Raw genomic sequence first — 26,440 nt, forward strand, 5'->3', positions numbered from 1 at the left:
GGGAGGGAGAGAGAGGGACGGGACAGAGAGGGAGAGAGAGAGGGGGACGGGACAGAGAGTGAGGGAGAGAGAGAGGGGGACGGGACAGAGAGGGAGAGAGAGAGAGGGACGGGCCAGAGAGAGAGGGAAGGGGCAGAGAGGGAGAGAGAGAGAGAGGGACGGGACAGAGAGAGAGAGAGAGAGGGACGGGACAGAGAGAGAGAGGGACGGGACAGAGAGAGAGAGAGAGAGGGACGGGACAGAGAGAGAGAGAGAGAGGGGCGGGAGAGAGAGAGAGAGAGAGAGAGGGGGACGGGAGAGAGAGAGAGAGAGAGAGAGAGGGGGACGGGAGAGAGAGAGAGAGAGAGAGGGGGACGGGAGAGAGAGAGAGAGAGAGAGGGGGACGGGAGAGAGAGAGAGAGAGAGAGGGGGACGGGAGAGAGAGAGAGAGAGAGGGACGGGAGAGAGAGAGAGAGAGAGGGACGGGAGAGAGAGAGAGAGAGAGGGACGGGAGAGAGAGAGAGAGGGACGGGAGAGAGAGAGAGAGGGACGGGAGAGAGAGAGAGAGGGACGGGAGAGAGGGACGGGAGAGAGAGAGAGAGAGAGAGGGACGGGAGAGAGAGAGAGAGAGAGAGAGAGGGACGGGATAGAGAGAGAGGGACAGAGAGGGAGAGAGAGAGAGGGGGACGGGAGAGAGAGAGAGAGAGAGGGACGGGAGAGAGAGAGAGAGGGACGGGAGAGAGAGAGAGAGAGAGAGGGACGGGAGAGAGAGAGAGAGAGAGAGGGACGGGAGAGAGAGAGAGAGAGAGAGGGACGGGAGAGAGAGAGAGAGAGAGAGGGACGGGAGAGAGAGAGAGAGGGACGGGACGGAGAGAGAGAGAGAGAGAGGGACGGGGCGGAGAGAGAGAGAGGGACGGGGCGGAGAGAGAGAGAGAGAGAGGGACGGGACAGACAGAGAGAGGGACGGGACAGAGAGAGAGAGAGAGAGAGAGAGAGAGAGGGACGGGACAGACAGAGAGAGGGACGGGACAGAGAGAGAGAGAGAGAGAGGGACGGGACAGAGAGAGAGAGAGAGAGAGAGAGGGACGGGACAGAGAGAGAGAGAGAGAGAGAGAGGGGGGGGACGGGACAGAGAGAGAGAGAGAGAGGGACGGGACAGAGAGAGAGGGACAGGGCGGAGAGAGAGAGAGGGACGGGACGGAGAGAGAGAGAGGGACGGGACGGAGAGAGAGAGAGAGAGAGGGACGGGACGGAGAGAGAGAGGGGGACGGGACGGAGAGAGAGAGGGACGGGAGAGAGAGAGAGAGAGAGGGACGGGAGAGAGAGAGAGAGAGAGGGACGGGACAGAGAGAGAGAGAGAGAGGGACGGGACAGAGAGAGAGAGAGAGAGAGAGGGACGGGACAGAGAGAGAGAGAGAGAGGGACGGGACAGAGAGAGAGAGAGAGGGACGGGACAGAGAGAGAGAGAGAGGGACGGGACAGAGAGAGAGAGAGAGGGACGGGACAGAGAGAGAGAGAGAGAGAGGGACGGGACGGAGAGAGAGAGAGAGGGACGGGACGGAGAGAGAGAGAGAGGGACGGGACGGAGAGAGAGAGAGAGAGAGGGACGGGACAGAGAGAGAGAGAGAGAGAGGGACGGGACAGAGAGAGAGAGAGAGGGACGGGACAGAGAGAGAGAGGGACGGGACAGAGAGAGAGAGAGAGAGGGGCGGAGAGAGGGAGAGGGACGGGGCAGAGAGAGAGAGAGAGGGACGGGGCAGAGAGGGAGAGAGAGCAGGACGGGACAGAGAGAGAGAGAGAGAGAGAGGGGCGGAGAGAGAGAGAGAGGGGCAGAGAGAGAGAGGGACGGGACGGAGAGAGGGAGAGTGGGACGGGACAGAGAGAGTGAGAGAGAGAGGGATGGGACAGAGAGAGAGAGAGGGGGGGGGACGGGACAGAGAGAGTGAAAGAGAGAGGGATGGGACAGAGAGAGAGAGAGAGAGAGCAGGACGGGACAGAGAGAGTGAGAGAGAGAGGGACGGGACAGAGAGAGTGAGAGAGAGTGGGACGGGACAGGGAGAGTGAGAGAGAGGGACGGGACGGAGAGCGGGGGACGGGACGGAGAGAGAGAGAGCGAGGGACGGGACGGAGAGAGAGAGAGCGAGGGACGGGACGGAGAGAGAGAGAGCGTGGGACGGGACAGAGAGAGCGAGGGACGGGACGGAGGGAGAGGGACGGGACGGAGGGAGAGGGAGAGAGAGAGGGACGGGACAGAGCGAGCCAGAGAGGGACGGGACGGAGAGAGAGAGAGAGGGACGGGACAGAGCGAGCCAGAGAGGGACGGGACGGAGAGAGAGAGATAGGGACGAGAGAGAGAGAGAGAGGGACGGGACAGAGAGAGAGAGAGGGACGAGAGAGAGAGAGGGACAGGACGGAGAGAGAGAGAGAGGGACGGGACGGAGAGAGAGAGAGCGAGGGACGGGACGGAGAGAGAGAGAGCGTGGGACGGGACAGAGAGAGCGAGGGACGGGACGGAGGGAGAGGGACGGGACGGAGGGAGAGGGAGAGAGAGAGGGACGGGACAGAGCGAGCCAGAGAGGGACGGGACGGAGAGAGAGAGAGAGGGACGGGACAGAGCGAGCCAGAGAGGGACGGGACGGAGAGAGAGAGATAGGGACGAGAGAGAGAGAGAGAGGGACGGGACAGAGAGAGAGAGAGGGACGAGAGAGAGAGAGGGACAGGACGGAGAGAGAGAGAGAGGGACGGGACGGAGAGAGAGAGAGAGAGGGACGGGACGGAGAGAGAGAGAGAGAGAGGGACGGGACGGAGAGAGAGGGACGGGACGGAGAGAGAGAGAGAGAGAGACGGACGGACGGGACGGAGAGAGAGACAGACGGACTACACAGAGAGAGAGACGGACGGGTCAGAGAGAGAGAGAGGGGGACGGGACGGAGAGAGAGAGAGAGAGAGGGACAGAGAGAGAGAGAGAGGGACGGGGCGGGACAGAGAGAGAGAGGGGGACGGGACGGGACAGACAGAGAGAGAGGGGGACGGGACAGACAGAGAGAGAGGAACGGGACAGACAGAGAGAGAGGGACAGGACAGAGAGAGAGAGAGAGGGACGAGAGAGAGGGACAGGACGGAGAGAGAGAGAGAGGGACAGGACAGAGAGAGACGGACGGGACAGAGAGAGAGAGAGACGGACTACACAGAGAGAGACGGACGGGACGGAGAGGGAGGGACGGGACGGAGAGAGAGAGAGAGATGGACGGGACGGAGAGAGAGAGAGACGGACTACACAGAGAGAGACGGACGGGACAGAGAGAGAGAGAGGGGGACGGGACAGAGAGACAGAGAGAGGAACGGGACAGACAGAGAGAGAGAGAGAGGGACGGGACAGAGAGAGGGACGGGACAGAGAGAGGGACGGGACAGAGAGAGGGACGGGACAGGACGGAGAGAGAGAGGGACAGGACGGAGAGAGAGAGGGACAGGACGGAGAGAGAGAGGGACAGGACGGAGAGAGAGAGGGACAGGACGGAGAGAGAGAGAGAGGGACGGGACGGAGAGAGAGAGAGAGGGACGGGACGGAGAGAGAGGGATGGGACGGAGAGAGAGAGAGAGACGGACGGGACGGAGAGAGAGAGAGACGGACTACACAGAGAGAGAGAGAGACGGACGGGACAGAGAGAGAGACGGACGGGACAGAGAGAGAGAGAGACGGACGGGACAGAGAGAGAGAGAGAGGGACGGGTCTGAGAGAGAGAGAGAGAGAGGGACGGGTCTGAGAGAGAGAGAGAGAGAGGGACGGGACCGAGAGAGAGAGAGGGACGGGACCGAGAGAGAGAGAGGGACGGGACCGAGAGAGAGAGGGGGACGGGACCGAGAGAGAGGTACTGGACCGAGGGAGCAAGAGAGGGATGGGACAGAAAGAGAGAGAGAGACGGGACAGAAAGAGAGAGAGAGCGAGAGAGGGACGGAACAGAGAGAGCAAGAGAGGGACGGAACAGAGAGAGCAAGAGAGGGACGGAACAGAGAGAGAGAGAGAGAGAGGGACGGGACAGAGAGAGAGAGAGAGAGAGAGAGGGGGACGGGACGGAGAGAGGGGGACGGGACGGAGAGAGAGGGGGACGGGACGGAGAGAGAGGGGGAGTGGACGCAGAGCGAGCGAGAGAGGGATGGGACGGAGAGAGAGAGAGCGAGGGATGGGCCGGAGAGAGAGAGAGAGCGAGGGACGGGAGAGAGAGCAAGGGACGGGACAGAGAGAGAGAGAGAGAGCGCGAGGGACGGGACAGAGAGAGAGAGAGAGAGAGGGACGGGGCAGAGAAAGAGGGACGGGACGGAGGGAGAGAGAGAGAGAGGGACGGGACGGAGGGAGACAGAGAGAGAGGGACGGGACGGAGAGAGACAGAGAGAGAGGGACGGGACAGAGAGAGAGAGAGAGGGACGGGACAGAGAGAGCGAGAGAGGGACGGGACAGAGAGAGCGAGAGAGGGACGGGACAGAGAGAGCGAGAGAGGGACGGGACAGAGAGAGAGAGAGACGGACGGGACAGAGAGAGAGAGAGACGGACGGGACAGAGAGAGAGAGAGACGGACGGGACAGACAGAGAGAGAGAGAGAGAGGGACGGGATAGAGAGAGAGGGACGGGACAGAGAGAGAGAGAGACGGACGGGACAGACAGAGAGCGAGAGAGAGAGGGACGGGATAGAGAGAGAGGGACGGGACAGAGAGAGCGAGAGACGGACGGGACAGAGAGAGCGAGAGACGGACGGGACAGAGAGAGCGAGAGACGGACGGGACAGAGAGAGCGAGAGACGGACGGGACAGAGAGAGAGAGAGAGAGGGACGGGACAGAGAGAGCGAGAGAGAGGGGGACGGGACAGAGAGAGGGACGGGACAGAGAGAGGGACGGGACAGAGAGAGAGCGAGAGAGGGACGGGACAGAGCGAGCGAGAGAGGGACGGGACAGAGCGAGCGAGAGAGGGACGGGACAGAGCGAGCGAGAGAGGGACGGGACAGAGCGAGCGAGAGAGGGACGGGACGGAGCGAGCGAGAGAGGGACGGGACGGAGAGAGAGAGAGAGGGACGGGACGGAGAGAGAGAGAGGGGGACGGGACCGAGAGAGAGAGAGGGGAACGGGACCGAGAGAGAGAGAGGGGAACGGGACCGAGAGGGAGAGAGAGGGACGGGTCCGAGAGAGAGAGAGAGAGAGAGGGACGGGTCCGAGAGAGAGAGAGAGAGAGAGAGAGAGAGGGACGGGACCGAGAGAGAGAGGGGAACGGGACCGAGAGGGAGAGAGAGGGACGGGTCCGAGAGAGAGAGAGAGAGGGACGGGTCCGAGAGAGAGAGAAAGAGAGAGGGACGGGACCGAGGGAGAGAGAGGGACGGGACCGAGAGAGAGAGGGGGACAGGACCGAGAGAGAGGTACTGGACCGAGGGAGCAAGAGAGGGACGGGACAGAAAGAGAGAGAGAGACGGGACAGAAAGAGAGAGCGAGCGAGAGAGGGACGGAACAGAGCGAGCGAGAGAGGGACGGAACAGAGCGAGCGAGAGAGGGACGGGAGAGAGAGAGAGGGACGGGACAGAGAGAGAGAGAGGGACGGGACAGAGAGAGAGAGAGGGACGGGACGGAGAGAGAGGGGGACGGGACCGAGAGAGAGAGAGGGGGACGGGACCGAGAGAGAGAGAGGGGGACGGGACCGAGAGAGAGAGAGGGGGACGGGACCGAGAGAGAGAGAGGGGAACGGGACCGAGAGAGAGAGAGGGGAATGGGACCGAGAGGGAGAGAGAGGGACGGGTCCGAGAGAGAGAGAGAGAGAGAGGGACGGGTCCGAGAGAGAGAGAGAGAGAGAGAGAGAGAGAGAGAGGGGGACGGGACCGAGAGAGAGAGAGAGAGGGACGGGACCGAGAGAGAGAGGGGAACGGGACCGAGAGGGAGAGAGAGGGACGGGTCCGAGAGAGAGAGAGAGAGGGACGGGTCCGAGAGAGAGAGAGAGAGAGAGAGGGATGGGTCCGAGAGAGAGAGAGTGAGAGAGGGACGGGACCGAGGGAGAGAGAGGGACGGGACCGAGGGAGAGAGAGGGACGGGACCGAGAGAGAGAGGGGGACGGGACCGAGAGAGAGGTACTGGACCGAGGGAGCAAGAGAGGGACGGGACAGAAAGAGAGAGAGAGACGGGACAGAAAGAGAGAGAGAGCGAGAGAGGGACGGAACAGAGAGAGCAAGAGAGGGACGGAACAGAGAGAGAGAGAGGGACGGGACAGAGAGAGAGAGAGAGAGAGAGAGAGAGAGGGGGACGGGACGGAGAGAGAGGGGGACGGGACGGAGAGAGGGAGACGGGACGGGACGGAGAGAGAGGGGGACGGGACGGAGAGAGAGGGGGACGGGACAGAGAGAGAGGGGGAGTGGACGCAGAGCGAGCGAGAGAGGGATGGGACGGAGAGAGAGAGAGCGAGGGATGGGCCGGAGAGAGAGAGAGAGCGAGGGATGGGAGAGAGAGCAAGGGACGGGACAGAGAGAGAGAGAGAGAGAGGGACGGGGCAGAGAAAGAGGGACGGGACGGAGGGAGAGAGAGAGAGAGGGACGGGACGGAGGGAGACAGAGAGGGACGGGACGGAGAGAGACAGAGAGACAGAGAGAGAGGGACGGGACAGAGAGAGAGGGACGGGACAGAGAGAGAGGGACGGGACAGAGAGAGCGAGAGAGGGACGGAGGGAGAGAGAGAGGGACGGAGGGAGAGAGAGAGAGAGGGATGGGACGGAGAGAGAGAGGGACGGGACGGAGAGAGAGAGAGAGGGACGGGACGGAGAGAGAGAGAGAGAGAGGGACGGGACGGAGAGAGAGAGAGGGGGACGGGACGGAGAGAGGGAGAGGGGGACGGGACAGAGAGAGAGAGAGAGAGAGAGAGAGAGGGGGACGGGACGGAGAGAGAGAGGGACAGAGAGAGAGCGAGGGACGGGACGGAGAGAGAGAGAGCGAGGGACGGGACTGAGAGAGAGAGAGGGACGGGACGGAGGGAGGGAGAGAGAGGGACGGGACGGGGAGAGAGAGAGGGACTGGACGGACAGCAAGAGAGAGAGGGACGGGACAGAGCGAGCCAGAGAGGGACGGGATGGAGAGAGAGAGAGAGAGAGGGACGGGACGGAGAGAGAGGGACGGGACGGAGAGAGAGAGCGAGAGAGGGATGGGACAGAGAGAGCAAGAGAGAGAGTGAGGGACGGGACAGCGAGAGAGATGGATGGGGGGAACAGAGGAAGATAGAGTGATGGGGAGAGAGCGAGAGAGAGAGCGAGGGGCCGAACAGAGAGAGAGGGGCGTGGGGGACAGAAAGATTATGGTGGACTGAGCGTATATTGGGATGGAGTTGGAAAAGGGCGGACAGAGAACGAGAGAGATGGAGAGGGGGTGACAGAGGGAGAGAGACAGAGATCGGGGGACTGAACAAGAGCGACACAGAGTGGGAGGGGGTACAGAAAGCAGGAGGGAGGAACCGAATGAGGGGGGCCGAGAGAGCAAGGGGCCAGAGCAAGAGAAAGAGACAGAGAGAGGGAGGAGGACGGAGAGCGAGAGTGACAGAGAGAGAGGGAAGTGGTCAGAGAGGGAGAGCGAGAGGGACAGAGAGAGAGGGTAGGGGCAGACAGAGAGAGACGATGACACAGAGTGGGGGGACACCATCGAGGGGGGGAAACAGAGGGGATGCAGGAAGAGAGAGCAAGAGTGGGAGAGAGAATGATCAGGATCACTCCTGACAGATGGACATCTATCCGGAATTCTCCACATCGCTACAAGACGTGTGCGGGCAAACGTTGACTACTTGTGCAAGCAAAAAAACTCGGGTATCTTATTAATTCAGTTTCCAACATAGTGAAGAGAAAGTAAGTCAATAAATTAATCACATTTAATGCTTCTTCACAAAATTGCTGTTTGTTGTTTTGATTAATGGTAGGATAAATTTTTAATGCCTTTATCTTTCTGAAAATGTCTCACCCGGCCCCCTATTCAAGACAATAATTGTAATTTGGCCCCCCACATGAAAAGGTTGGACAACCCTGTTTGAGGAGATTTTAAAAATGCTGTTTTAAATTTTTACTATTTTTTTCTTATTTTTCCTTTGTCTGGCTCTCTCTCTCCCTCTGTCTCAATCCAATATTTCTTTCCTTCTGTCTTTCTGTACCTGATTTGACATTGAATTCATGCAATCTAATTCACCCTCCTCCTCCAGTTTTTCTTCTGTTTCATAATTGTTAATGGTATTCATTAGTTAAGGAGATATTCAGTTTTCCCTTTTGTTCACTAAGGTCCCAGATACCCTTCCAGTCCCAGATGGTTCCCTCACCGACATCCAGGTCCACCCTTCTTCACCCCAACACCCACTGCCCTTCCCATGGCATCTTCCATGCAAGCACAGGAGATGCAATATCTGCCCTTTTGCCTCCTCCCTTCCCACTGTCCAGTGCCCCAAATATTCCTTCCAGGTACAACAGCAATTTACTCGTACTCCTTTCAATTTAGTATACCCTAATTACCGCATAAGATGCGGGTCCCCTCTACACTGGGGGGACTGAATGCAGGTTGGGTGATGACTTGGCTGAGCACCTCCATTCAGTCAGCAAACTTGACACCAAGCTTCCAGTCATTTGCCATTTTAATTCTTCGCCCCACCCCCACTCTGACCTCTCTGTCCTCTGTCTCTTGCAGTGTTGCAATGAAACTCAACAGAAGCTTAAGGAATAGCACCCCATCTTTGGATTAGGCACTTTACAGCCTTCGGGGCTCAACATCAAGTTCAACAATTTCAAATCATAATCCCTGCCCCCATTTTTTTTTTGGACAGCTTGTTGCTGGTAATCATTTTGCTGTTGCCATTTACAGCTCTTCTAGACCCATCGTTTGTTTCTTTACCTGGCCTATTACCACCCCCTTTAGCCTTGCACGCTATCTCAGACTTTCCCTTTTGTTCTTTCCTCCCTTTCTCCGCTACCCCCGCACCAACCCCCTCCTTCCCCTGCTCTGTACTTGCTTAAAACCTGTTACACCTGTAATGTTTTTGCAGTTCCACAGACCTGAAAAATTAACTTTTTTTTCTCCATTGATGCTGAGTGATTGCTGATTATTGCCAGCACTTCCTGTTTATATTTCAGATTTCCAGCATCTGCCATATTTTGCCTTTTATATCCCAGATACCCTGTTGCCCTAGTTGCCCTGTATTAAACTCGCACTTCATGCCAAGTTGTGGGCAAAAGATTTTAAAACTTAAAACTTAAATGTGCACACACAAGTCTGATCAACAGGACTTGCCGTGAGATGCCCCACTCTAGCAAAATCTGCCGCATTGTTTCAATGGCCATCAATGGATAGATATCGTGCTTGGGAAAAGACTAAAATATTTTCGAGAAATATGGGAGATTGAGGCTTTTGCTTGCCACTGCAAGACAATTGAGTTAGTAGAGCACATCAGGGTGGTGAAAATTTAGAAAATATGGAGGTGTTTTTCCCAATTTTGTTTTTACCAGCTGATATAAAAATATGATTTTGAATTGTTCAGAATATTATGAACAGGATGAATTTCATTGTTTTTCACTGCATCTCACTGTGCTAAATAAACCAAATCAAATTTCTTTTTTACGGTTTACTGCCCTCCCTGTAGGTAAGTCCACGTTTTCACGAGCTAAAATCAGACTGCCTGGATTTAATGTATCTAAATTCTGTATCCACTTTTAAGCTTGTGTTCTGGAGTTGTCACTCACAACCTGCATTTAGGTTGTCAACCTTCGTTCCTGCAGTTTATGATGAACCTTCAGCTTCTGTTGCATGCTATCACATGCACACTGTTGTCCTTTTCTGAAATAGCAGGAAATTTAACAGCTGAAACAGAATACACAAACAGACCGAACTTTTTTTTTCTCCTTTTCTTGCAGACGATGAAGAGGATGAGATTCCTGAACTGAATCTAGGAACTGAATCTGAGCTGGAAAGCCAAGATCAAAAAGCTGAAACTAAAGAAGGTAGGTCATTATCAATCTTTTAATTTTTGTGAAATCTATTTGAACCTATGTGGGTTGCTGTGTTCTGTATGCCAAACATGTTTAATGTTGAATTTATTATACAGCAAAGTTTTGTCCAAAAGTTCAGGAATGGGTATTTAGGGTTAGCCTGCCAATGATGGGTTCACCATTGTGTAATGTAGTTGTTCTTTGATGTTTTTAACCCCTCATCCTTATCAAGTCAGAGCTTGCTAGGCAGTTACCACTGACATTACATAAATCATTGAAATTCTTGAGTTAAAAGGGTTTATTGCATCAGTGTTGTTTAATGGTAAGGTTAGCAATATTGACACTGTTTAATATGCTTGAAACATGCTCAAAGTAAACTGGAGAAAATTGTTTGAAACTTGCCACCTTTTAAGTTTGGTTGTTAGTTTTGACCCATTTTATTTTCAGTAAAATTGTTAACAGGAAGAATTTAAATTCTCCACACCAACCCCTTCCTTGGCGACTCCACTGTGCCAAATCATCATCATTGCTTTTCATTTGAACAGTATACTTCCCTCTCAGCAGATAAGTCAAACTTTTTCATAAAAATTTAACTATTTAGTCAGAATGAAACCAAGTTCTACATTAGATTTATTTTGAATTCAGTCTAGGGATGTGGGCATCACTGGCAAGGCCGGCATTTGTTGCCCATCCTGACTTTGCCCTGAGGAGGAGGTGGTGATGGTGGGTCGGCTTCTATGGTTTGATACAGCTGCTAGGCCACTTCAGAGGGCAGTTAAAAGTTAACCACTTTGGTGTAGATATAGTGTTGCCTCCCGGCCAGACCTAATAAAGTCGGCAGGTTTCCTTCCCTAAGGACATTAGTGAACAAGTTAGGTTTTTAACGCAACATTCCTATTGATACCAGCTGGTTATTTTTCAAATTCAAATTTGAACTCTTGTTCAAAGTCTTACTAGTACAGTAACATAACCACTGCGTTACGTTGCCCAGTGTTAATTCACTTGTCATCTGTATTTATGTCAGAACATTTATATGTAGCAATAAAATTATTTACCACTTTGAAAGTCATTTTATTACAATTTATTTTGTATATTTGGGTATTATTTAAATTACATATTAGATAAATTTCAAATTATATTTGGGTTTTACAGTTCTTCAGTTTTAAATGACCTTGCTTAAAAATAACTAAGGATGGATTTTTATGAAATGTATCAATTTGAGAATTGTATAAGTTTGACTGCACTGGCATCAGATAGTCTGGAATCTTAATATCCCTCTTCTGGTGAATTTCATTAATTTCAAAAGCTGGTGCACATTTAGTAGGCATGCGTAAAACTGTCTGCTGTTGTGATGGTGCTTGCATGCCTGAACATTAATGTGCACAGCATGTCAATATTGGTGTCATGAAGACAGTGCGACCTTAAGGATAACGTGTTGAAGAGTCAGCATTTCTAGAAAATGTTATGATCATTACCTAAAATTTAAAATTAATCCATCTGTGTTTAAAATAAAATTACTATATATGGAAATATGCTTATAAAAATGATTGCAAGGTGGGATGGAGAAAAAAAAAACATTTTCAGGTACAACTCTGGATTCTGAAGAAATCAATGGTCATCTGTTTGGCGTAGTTTCGGATGAAGATTATGTGGCACAGCATTCTCCTCCAAAAAAATAGCTACTTCCATGTTGGTGCAAAGCAAAACGATGGATGCTCTTCAACATAAATGTGATCTGTGCTGGAAAACAAATCTATTTTAAGAACAAGTTTGTGTTCCTGTCCCTGTAATATCATCTGTTAACTTCTGTAGTAACCCACCTTCTGACTGGAGGGGGCACTGCTTACACTGTATGGTGGTATCAGCAGTGCACTTAACAGATCAGCTTGAGCAATAGGTTGTGTACTTCTCTGCTGCTGTAGCATTTTTGTTATGAAAGAACCACGGACAGAAATCAGATATCTCACCATGAGAGCCAAAGAGAACAAAATTAACAGTCATGGCTTTGTCAATCAACCACATTATGATCAAATTCTACTGGTAAATAATTTTCAACAGAAATTGAAGTACATAGTCATGCAATTACTTGGTTAATTAAGATTGTTTAAATATAGTCTTTTTGACCAGTGTAAACTTGAATAAAGCACTCACTATCCATATTTCTGTGTTGCTTGTGGAGAGACTGATATGGTCTTTTGTAAGGAAATGGATCTGTTGTGGCCTTGGTTATGGTAGGTGAAAAGAATTTTTGTAGGAACAGTCCCATTGGATTTATAATGATTTTAAATTGGATGTGGGAGCAATTTATTAACTTGGGAAGTGCATTTCTGGAGTAATAAATATTGATAAAGAAAGTATTGAGGTTCTTGGAAGGTAGTTGATACTTGGGTTAAAGTACTGAAGGAGGTGTGAGGGAGAGTGAGAGGTTGAGAAAGCATATATGCCAACCTGGCAAACAGGCAAAAACTGTTTCCAGTATTTTTCTCCTCTTGTTTCAAGTGTGAGTGTGTGTGAAGAGAATGACGAGTACTGATTACACACCTGTTGAAGATTTTGTGTTCTATAAACTTTTAGAAAGTGAGCTAAGTGGAGAGGAAGAGCCTTTCCTTGTGCTCATATTAGTTCAGTTTTCAAGGAGAAAAACACCAGTTGAATTTTAAAACCAACTAATTATTCTTTGTTTAGTTGAAATGGAAAAAGAGAGGGAGACTTCCTCATTCAAATTTTATTTTTTAAAGCAAGTAAGTTGAAAGCAAACAGTCCCTTAAAGAAAACATGGGGAAGAAAAGGAGAGAAACTGGTTGAGTGTGAAGGGTCATTAGGCCACCCATCTGGGGTTGGGGGAGGAATGAATGGAATGGGAGTGGATGGAGGGTTATGCTTAATGTGATTGGCAATAGGTCAAAGAGTAGGAGAGGATACAGGCTTTGAACAGGTAATTCATAGGGGAAGAGGTGTGATAGGGAATGAGGAAGTAGAGAGATGTTTAAGGAGCATAATGGCAGAGAGGAAGTGGGAGGCAAAGGGTGACGGATAGGAAGGAAGGTGGAACTTGCATTTATATAACATCTTTCACAATCTTTGGATGTCCGAAAGTGGTTCAAAGCCAATGAAGAGTTTTTGAAGTGTAGTCAGTGTTGCAATGTAAGGAAATGTGGAAGTCAATTTGCAAGGTCCCATGAACAGCAATGAAATCTATTCTAGTGATGTTTATTAGTGGGGAGAATTCCCCTGCTCTTCAAATACTGCTTTGTTCCTTCTAAGGTGCACACATGTGTGGATGCGCAGTAACTCAGAAGTTACTGTGTAGGCTGCTCACAAGTTGTCCTATTGCACGCCTGTGCAAAAAATTTTAAGGTACCACATATTGAAGTGAACAGGCTGCACACAACAAAGAAGTTAGAGTGAACATTAGCCCTAGAATCTTTTATGCTTACCTGAGAGAGCAGACTCGGCCTCTGCAGGTGCAAATTCAACTTAATAGGTTAGCCATTACTGAGATAAAAACAAGAAATGCTGGAAATACTCAGCAGGCTTGACAGCATCTGTGGAGAGAGAAACAGAGTTAACCTTTCAGGTCAGTGTCCTTTCATCAGAACTGGCAAAGGTTAGAAATTTAATAGTTTTTAAGCAAATAAAGTGGGGGTGAGGCAAGAGATAACAAAAGTGAAGGTGTTGATAGGACGGGGTTACAGAGAATAACTGACCAGAAGGTCATGGAGCAAAGGCAAACAATATGTTAATGATGTGGTGAAAGACAAAGCGTTAATGCAGAGAGGGTGTTAATTCACAGAAAAATGAACAGCCCTGGCCCAAAGCACAAACATGAAAAAAACAGTGGTTTAAAAAAAAGAATGATGAAACAAACTAAAATAAAATAAACGAATAAAAAATAGCTAAAAATAAAAAGGGGGGCCCGTCATGCTCTGAAATTATTGAACTCCATGTTCAGTCCAGCAGGCTGTAGCATGCCTAATCGGTAAATGAGATGCTATTTCTCGAGCTTGCGCTGATATTCACTGGAACACTGCAGCAAGCCCAGGACAGATATGTGGGCATGAGAGCAGGGGTGTGTGTTGAAATGGCGAGCAACCAGAAGCTCGGGGTCATGCTTTTGGACTGAGTGGAGGTGTTCTGCAAAGCGGTCACCCAATCTGCGTTTGGTCTCCCTCTGGTGATAAGGTGAGTACTACTAAAGTGTTTTTCTTTAATTCAGTGTAGCTTATTAAGGATTTTAGATTGGAGTGGGTAGAACAAGGCCCCGAGTGTAATTAGTATTTTTAATTAAAGGAGTAACTAATTTAAGGGTAAGTCATGACAGGAAAAAGATGTGATATGCTCCTCCTGCGCTATGTGGGAAATCAGGGATGCTTCCAGTGTCCCTGATGACCATGTGTGCTGGAAGTGTATCCATCTGCAGCTACTGGCTACACGCATTACGGAGCTGGAGCTGCGGGTGGATTCACTGTGGAGCATCCGTGATGCTGAGGATATCATGGATAGCACGTTTAGTGAGGTGGTCACACCGCAGGTAATCGCTGCACAGGCAGAAAAGGGATGGGTGACCACCAGACTGAGTAGTAGGCGCAGGCAGGTAGTGCAGGAGTCCCCTGTGGCCATCCCCCTCTCAAACAGATATACCGCTTTGGATACTGTTGGGGGGAATGACCTCCCAGGGGAAAGCAGCAACAGTCAAGCTCGTGGCACCACGGAGGGCTCTGCTGCACAGCAGGGGAGGAAAAGGGGTGGAAGAGCTATAGTGAGAGGGGATTCTATTGTAAGGGGTGCAAATAGGCGTTTCTGTGGCTGCACTCCAGGATGGTATGTTGCCTCCCTGGTGCTAGGGACAAGGATGTCTCAGAGCGGCTGCAGGACATTCTGAAAGGGGAGGGTGAGCAGCCAGAGGTCGTAGTCTATATTGATACTAACGACATAGGCAGGAAGAGAGATGAGGTCCTGCAAAGTGAATATAGGGAGTTAGGCAGAAGGTTAAAAAGCAGGACCTTTAGGGTTGTAATCTCAGGATTACTCTCTGTGCCACATGCTAGTGAGGGTAGAAATAGGAGGATAAGGCAAATGAATGCGTGGCTGAAGGGCTGGTGTAGACGGGAGGGCTTCAGCTACTTGGATCATTGGGATCTCTTCTGGTGCAGAGGTGACCTGTACAAGAGAGACGGATTGCATTTGAACTGGAGGGGGACCAATATCCTTCTGGGGAGGTTTGCTAGTACTACTCGGGAGGGTTTAAACTAGTCTTGCAGGGGGGTGGGACCCAAAGTAGTAGTCTCTCCGATGAGATAGTTGAGGCAAATGTCAAGGTTAAAGCAAGCACGCCCAGTGGGCAGGCCGGGCAGGGGCAGGACAGGGAGTGTGGAAGGTCTGGTAGGCTAAACTGCATTTACTTTAATGCAAGAAGCCTTACAGGTAAGGCAGATGAACTCAGAGCATGGATCGGTACATGGGATTGTGATGATATAGCTATTACGGAAACATGGTTGAGGGATGGGCAGGACTGGCAGCTCAATGTTCTGGGGTACTGATGCTTCCGGCGTGACCGAGGTGGAGGTAAGAGAGGAGGGGGAGTTGCACTATCGATTAGGGAGGATATCCTGGGGGGAGCATCCAGCGAGGCCATATGGGTAGAACTTAGAAATAAGAAAGGGGTGATCACTTTGATGGGATTATACTAATTCCCCCAATAGTCAGAGGGAATTGGAGGAGCATATATGTAGGGAAATCACAGATAGGTGTAGGAATTATAGGGTTGTAATAGTAGGTAATTTTAACTTCCCTAATATTGACTGGGACTGCCTTAGTGCTAAGGGAAGATGGGGAAGAAATTGTTAAATGTGCCCAGGATAGTTTTCTGAAGCAGAATGTGGATGGCCCTACTAGAGAAGGGGCTACACTCGACCTCCTCTTAGGAAATGAGGATGGGCAGGTGGTTGATGTGTCAGTGGGGGAGCACTTTGGGACCAGTGACCATAACTCTATTAGCTTCAAGATAGTTATGGTAAAGGCTAGGACCGGACCTCAGGTTGAAGTCCTAAATTGGGGGAAGGCTAATTTCGATGGCATCAGACAGGAACTCTCAAAAGTTGAATGGGAGAGGCTGTTTACAGTTAAAGGGACGTCTGGCAAGTGGGAGGCTTTTAAAAGTGAGATAGGAAGAGTTCAGGGCTGGCGTGTTCCTGTTAGATGGAAGGGCGATGCTGGCAAGTTTAGGAAACCTTGGTTGACGAGGGATATTGAGAGTCTGGTCAGGACAAACAAGGAGGCATATGTCAGGAATAGGCAGCTGGGATCAAGTGAGTCCCTCGAGGAGTATAGGGGATGTAGGACTACACTTAAGAAGGAAATTAGGAGGGCGAAAAGGGGCCATGAGATCTCCCTGGCAGATAAGATAAAGGCAAATCCTAAAAGATTCTATAAGTATAGTAGGAGTAAAAGGATAGCTAGGGAGAGAGTAGGTCTCCTTAAGGATCAGTGTGGTAATCTATGTGTGGAGCCACGGGAAATGGGCGAGGTCTTAAATGAATACTTCTCATCTGTATTTACCGTGGAGAAGGTCATGGAAGCTAGTGAGTTCAAGGGAGGGAAGAGCAATATGCTGGAGCATATCAACATTACAAAGGAGGAGGTATTGGAGGTTTTGAAGCGCATTAAGGTGGATAAATTCATAAATTCCCAGGGCCTGACTAGGTATATCCTAGGATGCTACGGGAAGCATGGGAGGAGATTGCTGGGGCCCTGGCGGAGATTTTTGTATCATCGTTAGTCACGGGTGAGGTACCAGAAGACTGGAGGATAGCTAATGTTGTGCCTTTATTTAAGAAGGGTAGCAGGGATAAGACAGGGAACTACAGGCCGGTGAGCCTTACATCAGTGGTGGGAAAGTTATTGGAAGGGATTCTGAGAGACAGTATTTATATGCATTTGGAAAGGCAAGGTCTGATTAGGTATAGTCAGCATGGCTTTGTGCGTGGGAAATCATGTCTCACGAACTTGATTGAGTTTTTTGAGGAGGTGACCAAGAGGATTGACGAGGGCAGGGTGATGGACGTTGTCTACATGGACTTTAGCAAGGCTTTTGACAAGGTCCCGCATGGTAGGCTGGTCCAGAAGGTTCAAACACATGGGATCCAGGGTGAGCTAGCAAATTGGATACAAAATTGTCTTGGTGATAGGAGGCAGAGGGTGGTAGTGGAGGGTTGTTTTTCAGATTGGAGGCCGGTGACCAGTGGTATGCCGCAGGGATCGGTGCTGGGCCCTCTGTTGTTTGTCATATATATTAATGACTTGGATGTGAATGTAAGGGGCATGATTAGTAAGTTTGCAGATGACACCAAAATTGGTGGTATAGTGGACAGTGAAGAAGGTTGTCTAAGGTTACAACAGGATATAGATCAACTGGGAAAGCAGGCAAGGGATTGGCAAATGGAATTTAACGCAGACAAGTGTGAAGTGATGCATTTTGGGAAGTTAAACCAGGGCAGGACATATACAGTGAAAGGCAGGGCCCTGGGGAGTGCTATTGAGCAGAGAGACCTTGGGATGCAGTACATAGTTCTCTGAAAGTGGCAACACAGGTAGACAGGGTGGTGAAGAAGGTGTGTGGCATGCTTGCCTTCATCGGCCGAGGCATTGAGTAGAAGAATTGGGACGTCTTGCTACAGTTGTACATAACGTTGGTTAGGCCGCATTTGGAGTACTATGTGCAGTTCTGGTCAGCGCATTACAGGAAAGATGTGATTAAACTAGAGAGGGTGCAGAAAAGGTTCACAAGGATGTTGCCTGGTTTGGAGGGCTTGAGTTATAAAGAGAGATTGGATAAGCTGGGTCTCTTTTCCCTGGAGCGAAGGAGGCTGAGACGGGACATAATAGAGGTATATAAAATTATGAGAGGCATAGATAGGGTAGATAGCCAGAGTCTGTTTCCCATGGTAGGGGTGACTAAAACTAGAGGGCTTTGATTTAAGGTGAGAGGGAGAAGGTTTAAAGGGGATCAAAGGGGTAAATTTTTCACACAAAGAATAGTGGGTATCTGGAATGAGATGCCAGAGGAGGTGGTGGAGGCAGGAACAGTAGCAACATTTAAGAGGCATCTGGATAGGTACTTGAATGAGCAAGGCATAGAGGGATATGGAATTAATGCAGGCAGGTGGGATTAGTATAGATAGGCATTATGGTTGGCATGGACGCGGTGGGCCGAAGGGCTGTACGACTCTATGACTCTAATGTAGAGGAGACCACGTTGTGAGCAGCGAATGCAGTATACTAAATTGAAAGTAGTACAAGTAAGTCGCTGCTTCACCTGAAAGCTATTACTGACATGGCTGCAAGATGGTCATGACTGGAAACTGAACATACCAGGTTATAAAGTCTACGGGAAGGATCGGAAATCTGGTGGAGCGAGAGGAGTAGCACTTGTGATTAAGGATGAAATTACTTCTATGACAAGAGATGATATAATGAGAGATAAGCAGGCAATGGAGACTTCATGGGCAGAATTAAGAAATAGAAAAGGCTTTAAGACTATAGTAGGAATTGTGTACAGGCCCTCTGGTAGCAGCTGTGAAATGGGAGAATGTATTCATGCAGAGAATAGACAAGCATGCATTAAAGGTAGGGTGGTTTTAATGGGGATTTAACTTCCCTGTAGATGAGACAAGCAGACTAGCTCATCTTAGAAAGGTAGTGATTTTCTTGCTTCTATTCAGGACAATATTCTGCAACATGTCCTAGAACTAACCAAAGGGCAGTGTCCACAATAGATAGTATGCTGGGCACCCCAAGTAAATTAGTTTTGAATCAAGGTGGAAACTTACCATAATTAATGTAAGCAAATTAATAATAATGAAGAAAATAATGGCACTAAAGAATGACAGATGATCCCAGGGTTTTAAAGACAGTAGCTGAGAACATTGTAGATGCCCTAATTATAATCTTCGAGTGTTTTCGATTCTGAAACTATTCCTTTAGATTGGAAAATTGCATATGTCACCCCCTAGACACCTAAGAAAGGTGAGAAAGGGAAACCAGGGACTTACAGACCAGTAGGCCTATCATCTGTTGTCAAGAAATTACTAGAGTCTATTGCTACGACCCGGTGAGAAAGGTGTCTCGGGGTCTTCTGCTGTCTTTACCTGGTCTTATTGTAACAGGGTTTTATTTTAAACACATTGTGTTTTGAGCTCCCCCTTTGTGAATCCTTGTTCATGGCTTTCCAATTATAAGGCAAATCAACCAACACACCAAGTTTTCTCAGGTTTAAAAGAGAAAAGTGAAATTTATTAAAACTTAGACTTAAACTCTCATACGTCGACGCCTACGGATATACGATGCGCCCACTCTAGCATGCACACACAATATACACATGCAAATAGGGACAGAAAAGAGGAGAGGAAAATTTAGTAGAGAGGGCAATATCAGAAGAGTTTCTTGTTTACTGTGCTTCAAGTTCACTTGATTGTAGGTAGTCTTGCTGTTCGGCGGGGCCTAGCATTCTTCGTAAACCTTGTTCATGTAGCAGACTTTTCTCTCTTTGAGGTTCACATGTTTTCACAAGATTCAGTTCCATGGGAAAGAGATGGAGGTAGGCAGGACTGGAGAGGAGGTTCTATTCCAACTGGGAGCACACGGCTTTTCTGAATTCAAATCCTCTGTGGAAGTTCAAATTCAAAACCTCCAACAGTCACTCAGTCAGTCATGTGACCAAAACTGATCTGACCACTTCTGTGTATTGGGGAAGCAGCGACTGGGTCCCCATTGTTCCAACACTGTTGATTACGATTCAATGTCTTTCCAGTCAGGGGCTTGCAGTTTTAAGTTTTAATGTTCATGTGGCAAAATAATTTGTGCCTCTGTCTTGGCAGGTGGGGAGGGTTGCCTGACACTATAAATAAGGATAGAGTGACTGAACACCTTGAAAATTTTCAGCTGTTCAGAAAGAGCCAGCATGAGTTTGTAAAAGGTAGATCATGCCTGACGAACCTGATTGAATGTTTTGAAGAAGTGACTAAAGTAGTGGACAGGGGAATGTCTATGGATGTTATTTGTATGGACTTCCAGGAGGCATTTGATAAAGTCCCTCATAAGAGACTGTTAGCTAAAGTTGAAGCTCATTGAATTGAGGGTGAATTATTAACCTAGTTAAGAGATTGTCTGAGCAGCAGGAGACAAGAATCTGGATAATAGGCAGGTACTCTAACTGGCAGGATGTAATTAATGGCGTTCCACAAGGATCAGTTTTGGGGCTCAACTATTCACTATTCATTAACTACTTAGATGATGGGATAGAGAGCCACATATCTTAAGATTGCCGCTGACACAGAAATAGGTGGCATTGTAAACAGTGTAAATTGAAGCATAAAATTACAGCGATATTGATCAAGCGAAAGCGCAAAACTGTGGCAAATGGATTTCAATGTAGGAAAATTTGAGGTCATCCGCTTTGGACCTAAAAAGGATAGATCAAACTACTTGGTAAATGTTAAAAGTTAGAAACAGTGGGGTCCAAAGAGACTTGGGGATCCATGTACATAGATCTTTAAAATGTCATGATTCGGTGCAAACAATAATCAAAAAGGCAAAAGGAATGCTGGCCTTTATATCTAGAGGATTAGAATGCAAGAGGATAAAAGTCATGTTTCAGCTGTACAAAGTCCTGGTTTATACCTGGAGTACTGTATTCAGTTCTGAGCACCACACCTTAGGAAGGATATATTGTCCTTGGAAGGAGTGTAGTTTAGATTTCCAAGCATGATACCTGGAACCCAATGGTTAAATAATGAGGAGAGATTACATAATCTAGGGTTATATTCCCTGGAAGACAGGGTGTGATTTGATCAAATTTTTCAAGATATTAAGGAGAACAGATAGGGTAGATAGAGAGAAACTATTTCCACTGGTTGGGGAATCTAGGACTAGGGGCATAGTGTTGTCAGTGATGAGTCATTTGTTAATTTTAAATCTAAGATTGATGGATTTCTGTCAATCAAAGATATTAAGGGATGTGAGACAAAGATAGGTATATGGAATTAGGTTAGACATCAGCCATGCTGTCACTGAATGGCAGAACAGGCTTGAGGCGCTAAGTGGCCTACTCCTGTTCCTGTGTTCTGATGTGTCAGCCTAGATTGTATGTTTGTCTCTGGAGTGGGATTGGAACCCTCAGCCTTCTGACACAAAGGCGAGAATGCTACCACTGGGCCAAGGTTGACATCTAACTAGTGACAGGGTCGGAAATAAGCTGCTAAGGACTGGATTTACATTGGTGGCTTCTTCCCTATCCCAGGATGAGTAGCTTTTTCAGAAAATTCAGAATCATGGAAAGAACAAAAGGGAAAGGTCTGAGAGGATGGAGAGCAGGAGTGATTAAGTGAAAAAGGGATGATGCAAGGCAAAATGAGATGGAAATGGGACAACTGTAGAAAAGAATGTATCTCGAGGAGCTGTAAATGGGTACAGCAGAATAGTGGAGGGGGAGGGAAGTATGAAAAATCTTGCAAAGTGGAGAGTTGCAGGCCCAGAAATGTGGCAGAAGATTGGCAGGTTGGACTACAGAGGTGCAGCTAACCTTCTGGCTGTGCACCAATAAAGGATACCCATGCTGCCTCCAGTCCCAGTGGCTCTGATGCAACGTTCCTCCATTAAGCATGACTCATGTCTCTGGAGTACCATTTGAACTCAGAACCTGATGACTCGAAGGCAAGAGGAGGATAGGATTTCTTTATCTAATGTGGCTGGAATACAAAGGGGTGGAAGTTATGCTCCAGTTGTTGAAACTTCTGGTTAGACTGCATTTGAAGAACTGTGTTCATTTCTAGACGCTGCACCTCAGGAAGGATATATTGGCCTTGGAGGGGGTGCAGCGCTGATTCACCAAAATGATACAAGGGCTAAAAAATTGAGGACAAGTAGACTTAGTGCTTGAAGGAACATAGGAGCAGGAGTACACCATTCAGCACCTTGAGCCTGTTCAGCCATTCAATTATATCATGGCTGATCTGTAGCTTAACTTAATTTACTCACATTGGTTTGATATCCTGTAAAACCCTTAACGACCAAAAATCTATCAATCTTAGTTTTGAGATTTTCAGTTGACCTAGCCTTGTAGTTTCCTTGTCTGTTGAAGATTAAGAATGATTTAATTGAGGTGTTTAAGATCATTAAACGATTTGATAGTTTCTCTCTACCCGTGTTTCTCTGGTAGTGGTACAGAATAAGGGAGCATAACTGTAAAATTAGAGCTAAGCTGCTCTTGGTAATAGAAAGCACTTCTCCACACAAAGGTAGTGGAAATCTGGAACTCTCTTCCCTCTTAAAAAAAAAAATCTGTGGAGACCAAGCAAATTGAAAATCTCAAAACTAAGATTGATAGATTTTTGGTCGTTAAGGGTATAAAGGGATATCAAACCAATGTGGGTAAATTGAATTCAGATATAGATCAGCCATGATCTAATTGAATGGCTGAACAAGCTCGAGGTGCTGAATGGTATACTTCTGTTCCTATGTTCCTTCCAAAGCCACTGCTCCCGTTTTGTCCCGGACAGCAGGTGCTGGTGATTGAGTTTTTAAAAAATCTCTTCCACAAACCATTTTTAAGCTTAAGAAATTGTTTTTTTTTATGATAAAGGTTTGAAAATTGCATGAAGGATGAGCTTGTAAGCATTCTTGTTTATTCATCAAAATTTATTTGAGTGTGTAATTTAAGACACATGCCACATCCTTATTTAAGGAGGTCTATACTTGCATTGGAGGCAGTTCAGAGAAGGTTCATGAGGTTAATTCCTGGGATGAAGAGGTTGGCTTAACAGGAAAAATTGAGCAGGTTGGGCCTATTTGTATTGGAGTTTAGAAGAATGAGAGGTCATCTAATTGAAACATATACGTTTCTGGGGGGGCTTGACATGGTAGATGCTGGGAGGATCTTTCCCCTCATGGGGGAATCTTGAACTAGAGGGCATAGTTTCAGAATAAGGGGTCACCCATTTAAGACAGAAATGGGGACAAATCTCTTCTGAGGGTCAGGAACCTTTGGAATTCTCTACCCCAGAGAACTGTGGAGGCTGCATCATTGAATATATTTAAGGCTGAGATAGAAAGATTTTTGAACCATAAGGGAGTCGAGTATTATGGGGAATAGGCTGGAAAGTGGAGTCGAGGCCAAGATCCGATCAGCCATGATCTTATTGAATGGCAGAGCAGACTGGGGGGCTGAAAGACCTACTCCTGCTCCTATTGCTTATGATCTTATGCTGAGAGTGTATGTTAAGAAATTGCACATCCTCATTTCTTGGTTTTTCATTCAGTAATTTCAAGAAACAGCACGTTTATGCTTAAATCCATTGAGACAGGAGCCTGCTGAAATTGGAGAAAATTGTGGGAGTATCTGAGGGCACAGAAATCATTTGGGGTGGGTGGTGGTGGGGGGGGAGGTGGGGAAGAGGCTATTGGATGGAAGCAATGTGTGGGCTTGAAGTCTGATGTTTTGAAATGGGCCATTGTCAGTTTGAAACCATTCTCCTGGAGCCCCCCACCACCACAAGGCTGATAAATACTGCTCCTCGAATACTGCCAGACTTTCACACTTTCAGTATCTTAAAACAGCCTCCTCGGTATTGCTGGCTGGCAGGACCCTGTTCAATGCTTACAAACCATTAGCCCACATTGTTAATGCTTCACGATCCAGGAATTGTTGCAATGCTTCCAGACTCTCCCTCCCAAAAAACCCTGATTCTAGAATCCCTCTCCCAGTGATCCCAGGTTTCAGTACTGACATGCTAGGCCCCCACCTGCCAAGAATGAGGCACATGAATTTTGTCATGAACATTGATTTTAAACTGTTACTGGAGTGAAGAAAGGATTTGTTAAACAGATCAGCCGTGGCTGGAAAGAGATTTGCATATTAACAGACAGTGCTTGGAAAGGACAAAGCAGCCATTCCCTGACACATTCAACCCACAGTGGACTTTTGATTACCAGGTGTTGAAGGTAGGGGAGCTCACATTCCAGGTTGACTGCTAAGATGGCCAAATACACAAATGGACATGGTCAAACCAGCTAGTCGCATGACTAACCTGCTAGGCAACCTGAGTTTTTTGAATTTGTACAAACAGTTTGGGCAGAAAGCAGAATGCTCCTGGACTGAGAAGATCTCTCCTGGCTGGCTTGCCACTGCCTTTCCTGTCTGCCTGCTCCCATCTCTTTCTCAAGGAACTCCAAATCCACTGAAGATACATGAACCCCAAGAGGGAAAAGTCTCCTACAGCGAACAAGGTTTAAGAAGCGTACTGGGACCCAATGAAAAGCAAGATCTACCTACAATAAAGGATACTACAGTGACCTCGAAGAACCATAACATAAAAAACCTCCTCAGATATTACCTCAAACTTTTACACTTTATTTCTTCTGTTCTCTTTCTGTCTCTTATCTGCATGTGTGTATCGCGTGTACATGTTAGCGTGGGCGCGATATGTATCCGTAGGCGTTAACTGAATTAGGGTTTGAGTTTAATAAAATTTCACCTTTCTTTAAACCTGAGAAAACCTGTTGTGTTGGTTTCTTTGCCTTATAATTGGAAAGCGGTGAAAAAGGATTCACCAAGGGGGAGCTGAAAACACGGTGTGTTTAAAAATTAAAAAGACCAGGTGGAGGCTGAGAGGGACACCTAAACACCTTTCTCACCTGGTCATAACAGTACCTGCCTTGGTATTCCTAGAATCACCCTTTCCATTGTTCTTGGAACCCTCTTTCCCGGTGCTCTAATAATCAACACCACTCAAAATACTGCTAAATCTTGATATCATATTTCGATACTGCTATGTCTTAGGCTGATCCAGATACTGAGAAGTTAGTTGTCCCTTGTAATATCACTTTTTATAGAACCTCTACGATAAAACTCATTGCGATTAATATCGTGAGCTCTGCTGATAGAATATAAATGTAAAGTTTATACACAATATAAATATGTGTATCAATATGTATATATGTACATATGTGTGTGTTCAATGATGAAAAGCTGGGATGGCTTCGTTCATTAACTTTTAGTGACTGAAGGATCAAAAGGAAATGCAGCTAGAGATTACCACGAGAAAAATCCTGTCTTTCGAGGCTCAGTTGCTCATATTTCTGTTGTATTAAATTTTGTTTTGGATTATTGACTTCTAGTAAATTTGAGTCCTGTAGACTTGCCATTTGTAATCACTTGCACTGGATGTAAGCAAGTTCAGCACATCACTAGAGCTCCATTAAACATCAAAGGTGAGGGAGATAATCAGTGTGTTCTGCTGTGGAATAAATAACAGTTTCTAAGAAAATGCTGCTTTGTCAGATAGTGGTTTGGTCCGGACGTGGTGGCCTGTCGTCGTCTTGAGTGTTCCTCAGAAGCATACTTTGATCAGCCATGTGTGCATCTGCTGGCTTCTCTTTCTAGAATAAAGAAAGGAGAGTCATGAAATGGAGATCAAAGTGGACACCAAAGTACTATTTACGGAAGAAAAAAATTATAGAAGATTACAGAAAGCATAGAGGTTGTGGTTATAGTGCTAAAGGATTTTAAAAAGAAAACTCCCTTGTTTGCAGCATTTTTGAATATTGGTGATTTATTTTTTCAGAGAAGTCAAATGTCAAATATTTAATGGTAATTAATAAGTGAAGTCTTATTTTTTTAATTTTTAAGAATTGATTCATATTCAACTTGTGCCAACAAACAATAACCATTATTCTAATCACATCATAAAGTTATTCTATTGTACTGTCCATAAGTCCACTGACTCTTAAAGAAAAATGTGTAATAAGATGAATGGCAGGAAAATGATTTATTTAGATGACATTGTCAGCCATAGTGAACATTAGGTAAAAACCTCTTAAAAGTAAAAATCTATTCTAAATGCAGTGTCATGCAGGCCCTTGCCTGCCGAGAATGAGCATATTAATTTTGTCATATTTGCATTGATTTTAAACTTGCTGGGAAGAAGAGAAAGTCTGTTGCAAGGGCTTCCAGACACTTAGCTGAAAAACATTTGCATACGAGCATTCCCTGACACATTCAACCCACAATGGATTTTGATCACCAGACATTGAAGGTGTAAGGAAGAACATTCCAGAGACTGCTGAGGTGATGCAATTCACAAATGCCAGGACTGGTTAAACCAGCTGGTCACATGACTAACTGGCTGGTCCAGGGTTTTTTGAACTAGCCAGAGTTTTTGAACTCGGAAAGACTGTTTGCACCTGGAGTGAGAAGACCTCTCCTGTCTGCTCCCATCTCTTTCTCGCAAGCCTCTGGATCCACTGAGGACACATGAACTTCAAGAGAGAAAAGTCTCCTACATCGAAGAAGGTTTAAGAAGAATACTGGGCCCCAATGAAAAGCAAGACCTACCTACAATCAAGGGCTTTACAGCAAGCTCGAAGAACAGTAACCAAAACCAGCTTCAGATATTGCCTCAAACTTTTCCACTTTATTTCTTCTCTTTTCTGTCT

The 26,440-nt window shown here is 47.7% G+C and overlaps 1 protein-coding gene across 4 annotated transcripts in view; it reads left to right on the top strand.

Moving 5' to 3' along the window:
* The window catches only part of dync1i1a (dynein cytoplasmic 1 intermediate chain 1a), a 533,829-nt gene that overhangs the window by 363,890 nt on the left and 143,499 nt on the right, over positions 1-26,440 (top strand). For all 4 annotated transcript variants that reach the window (XM_068009827.1, XM_068009839.1, XM_068009830.1 and 1 more), the window contains exon 7: positions 9,878-9,964. In XM_068009827.1, coding sequence (XP_067865928.1) covers positions 9,878-9,964 — 87 coding nt within the window. The remainder of the gene's footprint in view (positions 1-9,877; positions 9,965-26,440) is intronic.

Source organism: Heterodontus francisci, chromosome 2 (genome assembly GCF_036365525.1).
Source record: "Heterodontus francisci isolate sHetFra1 chromosome 2, sHetFra1.hap1, whole genome shotgun sequence".
In the NCBI taxonomy this organism is placed as follows: Eukaryota; Metazoa; Chordata; class Chondrichthyes; order Heterodontiformes; family Heterodontidae; genus Heterodontus; species Heterodontus francisci.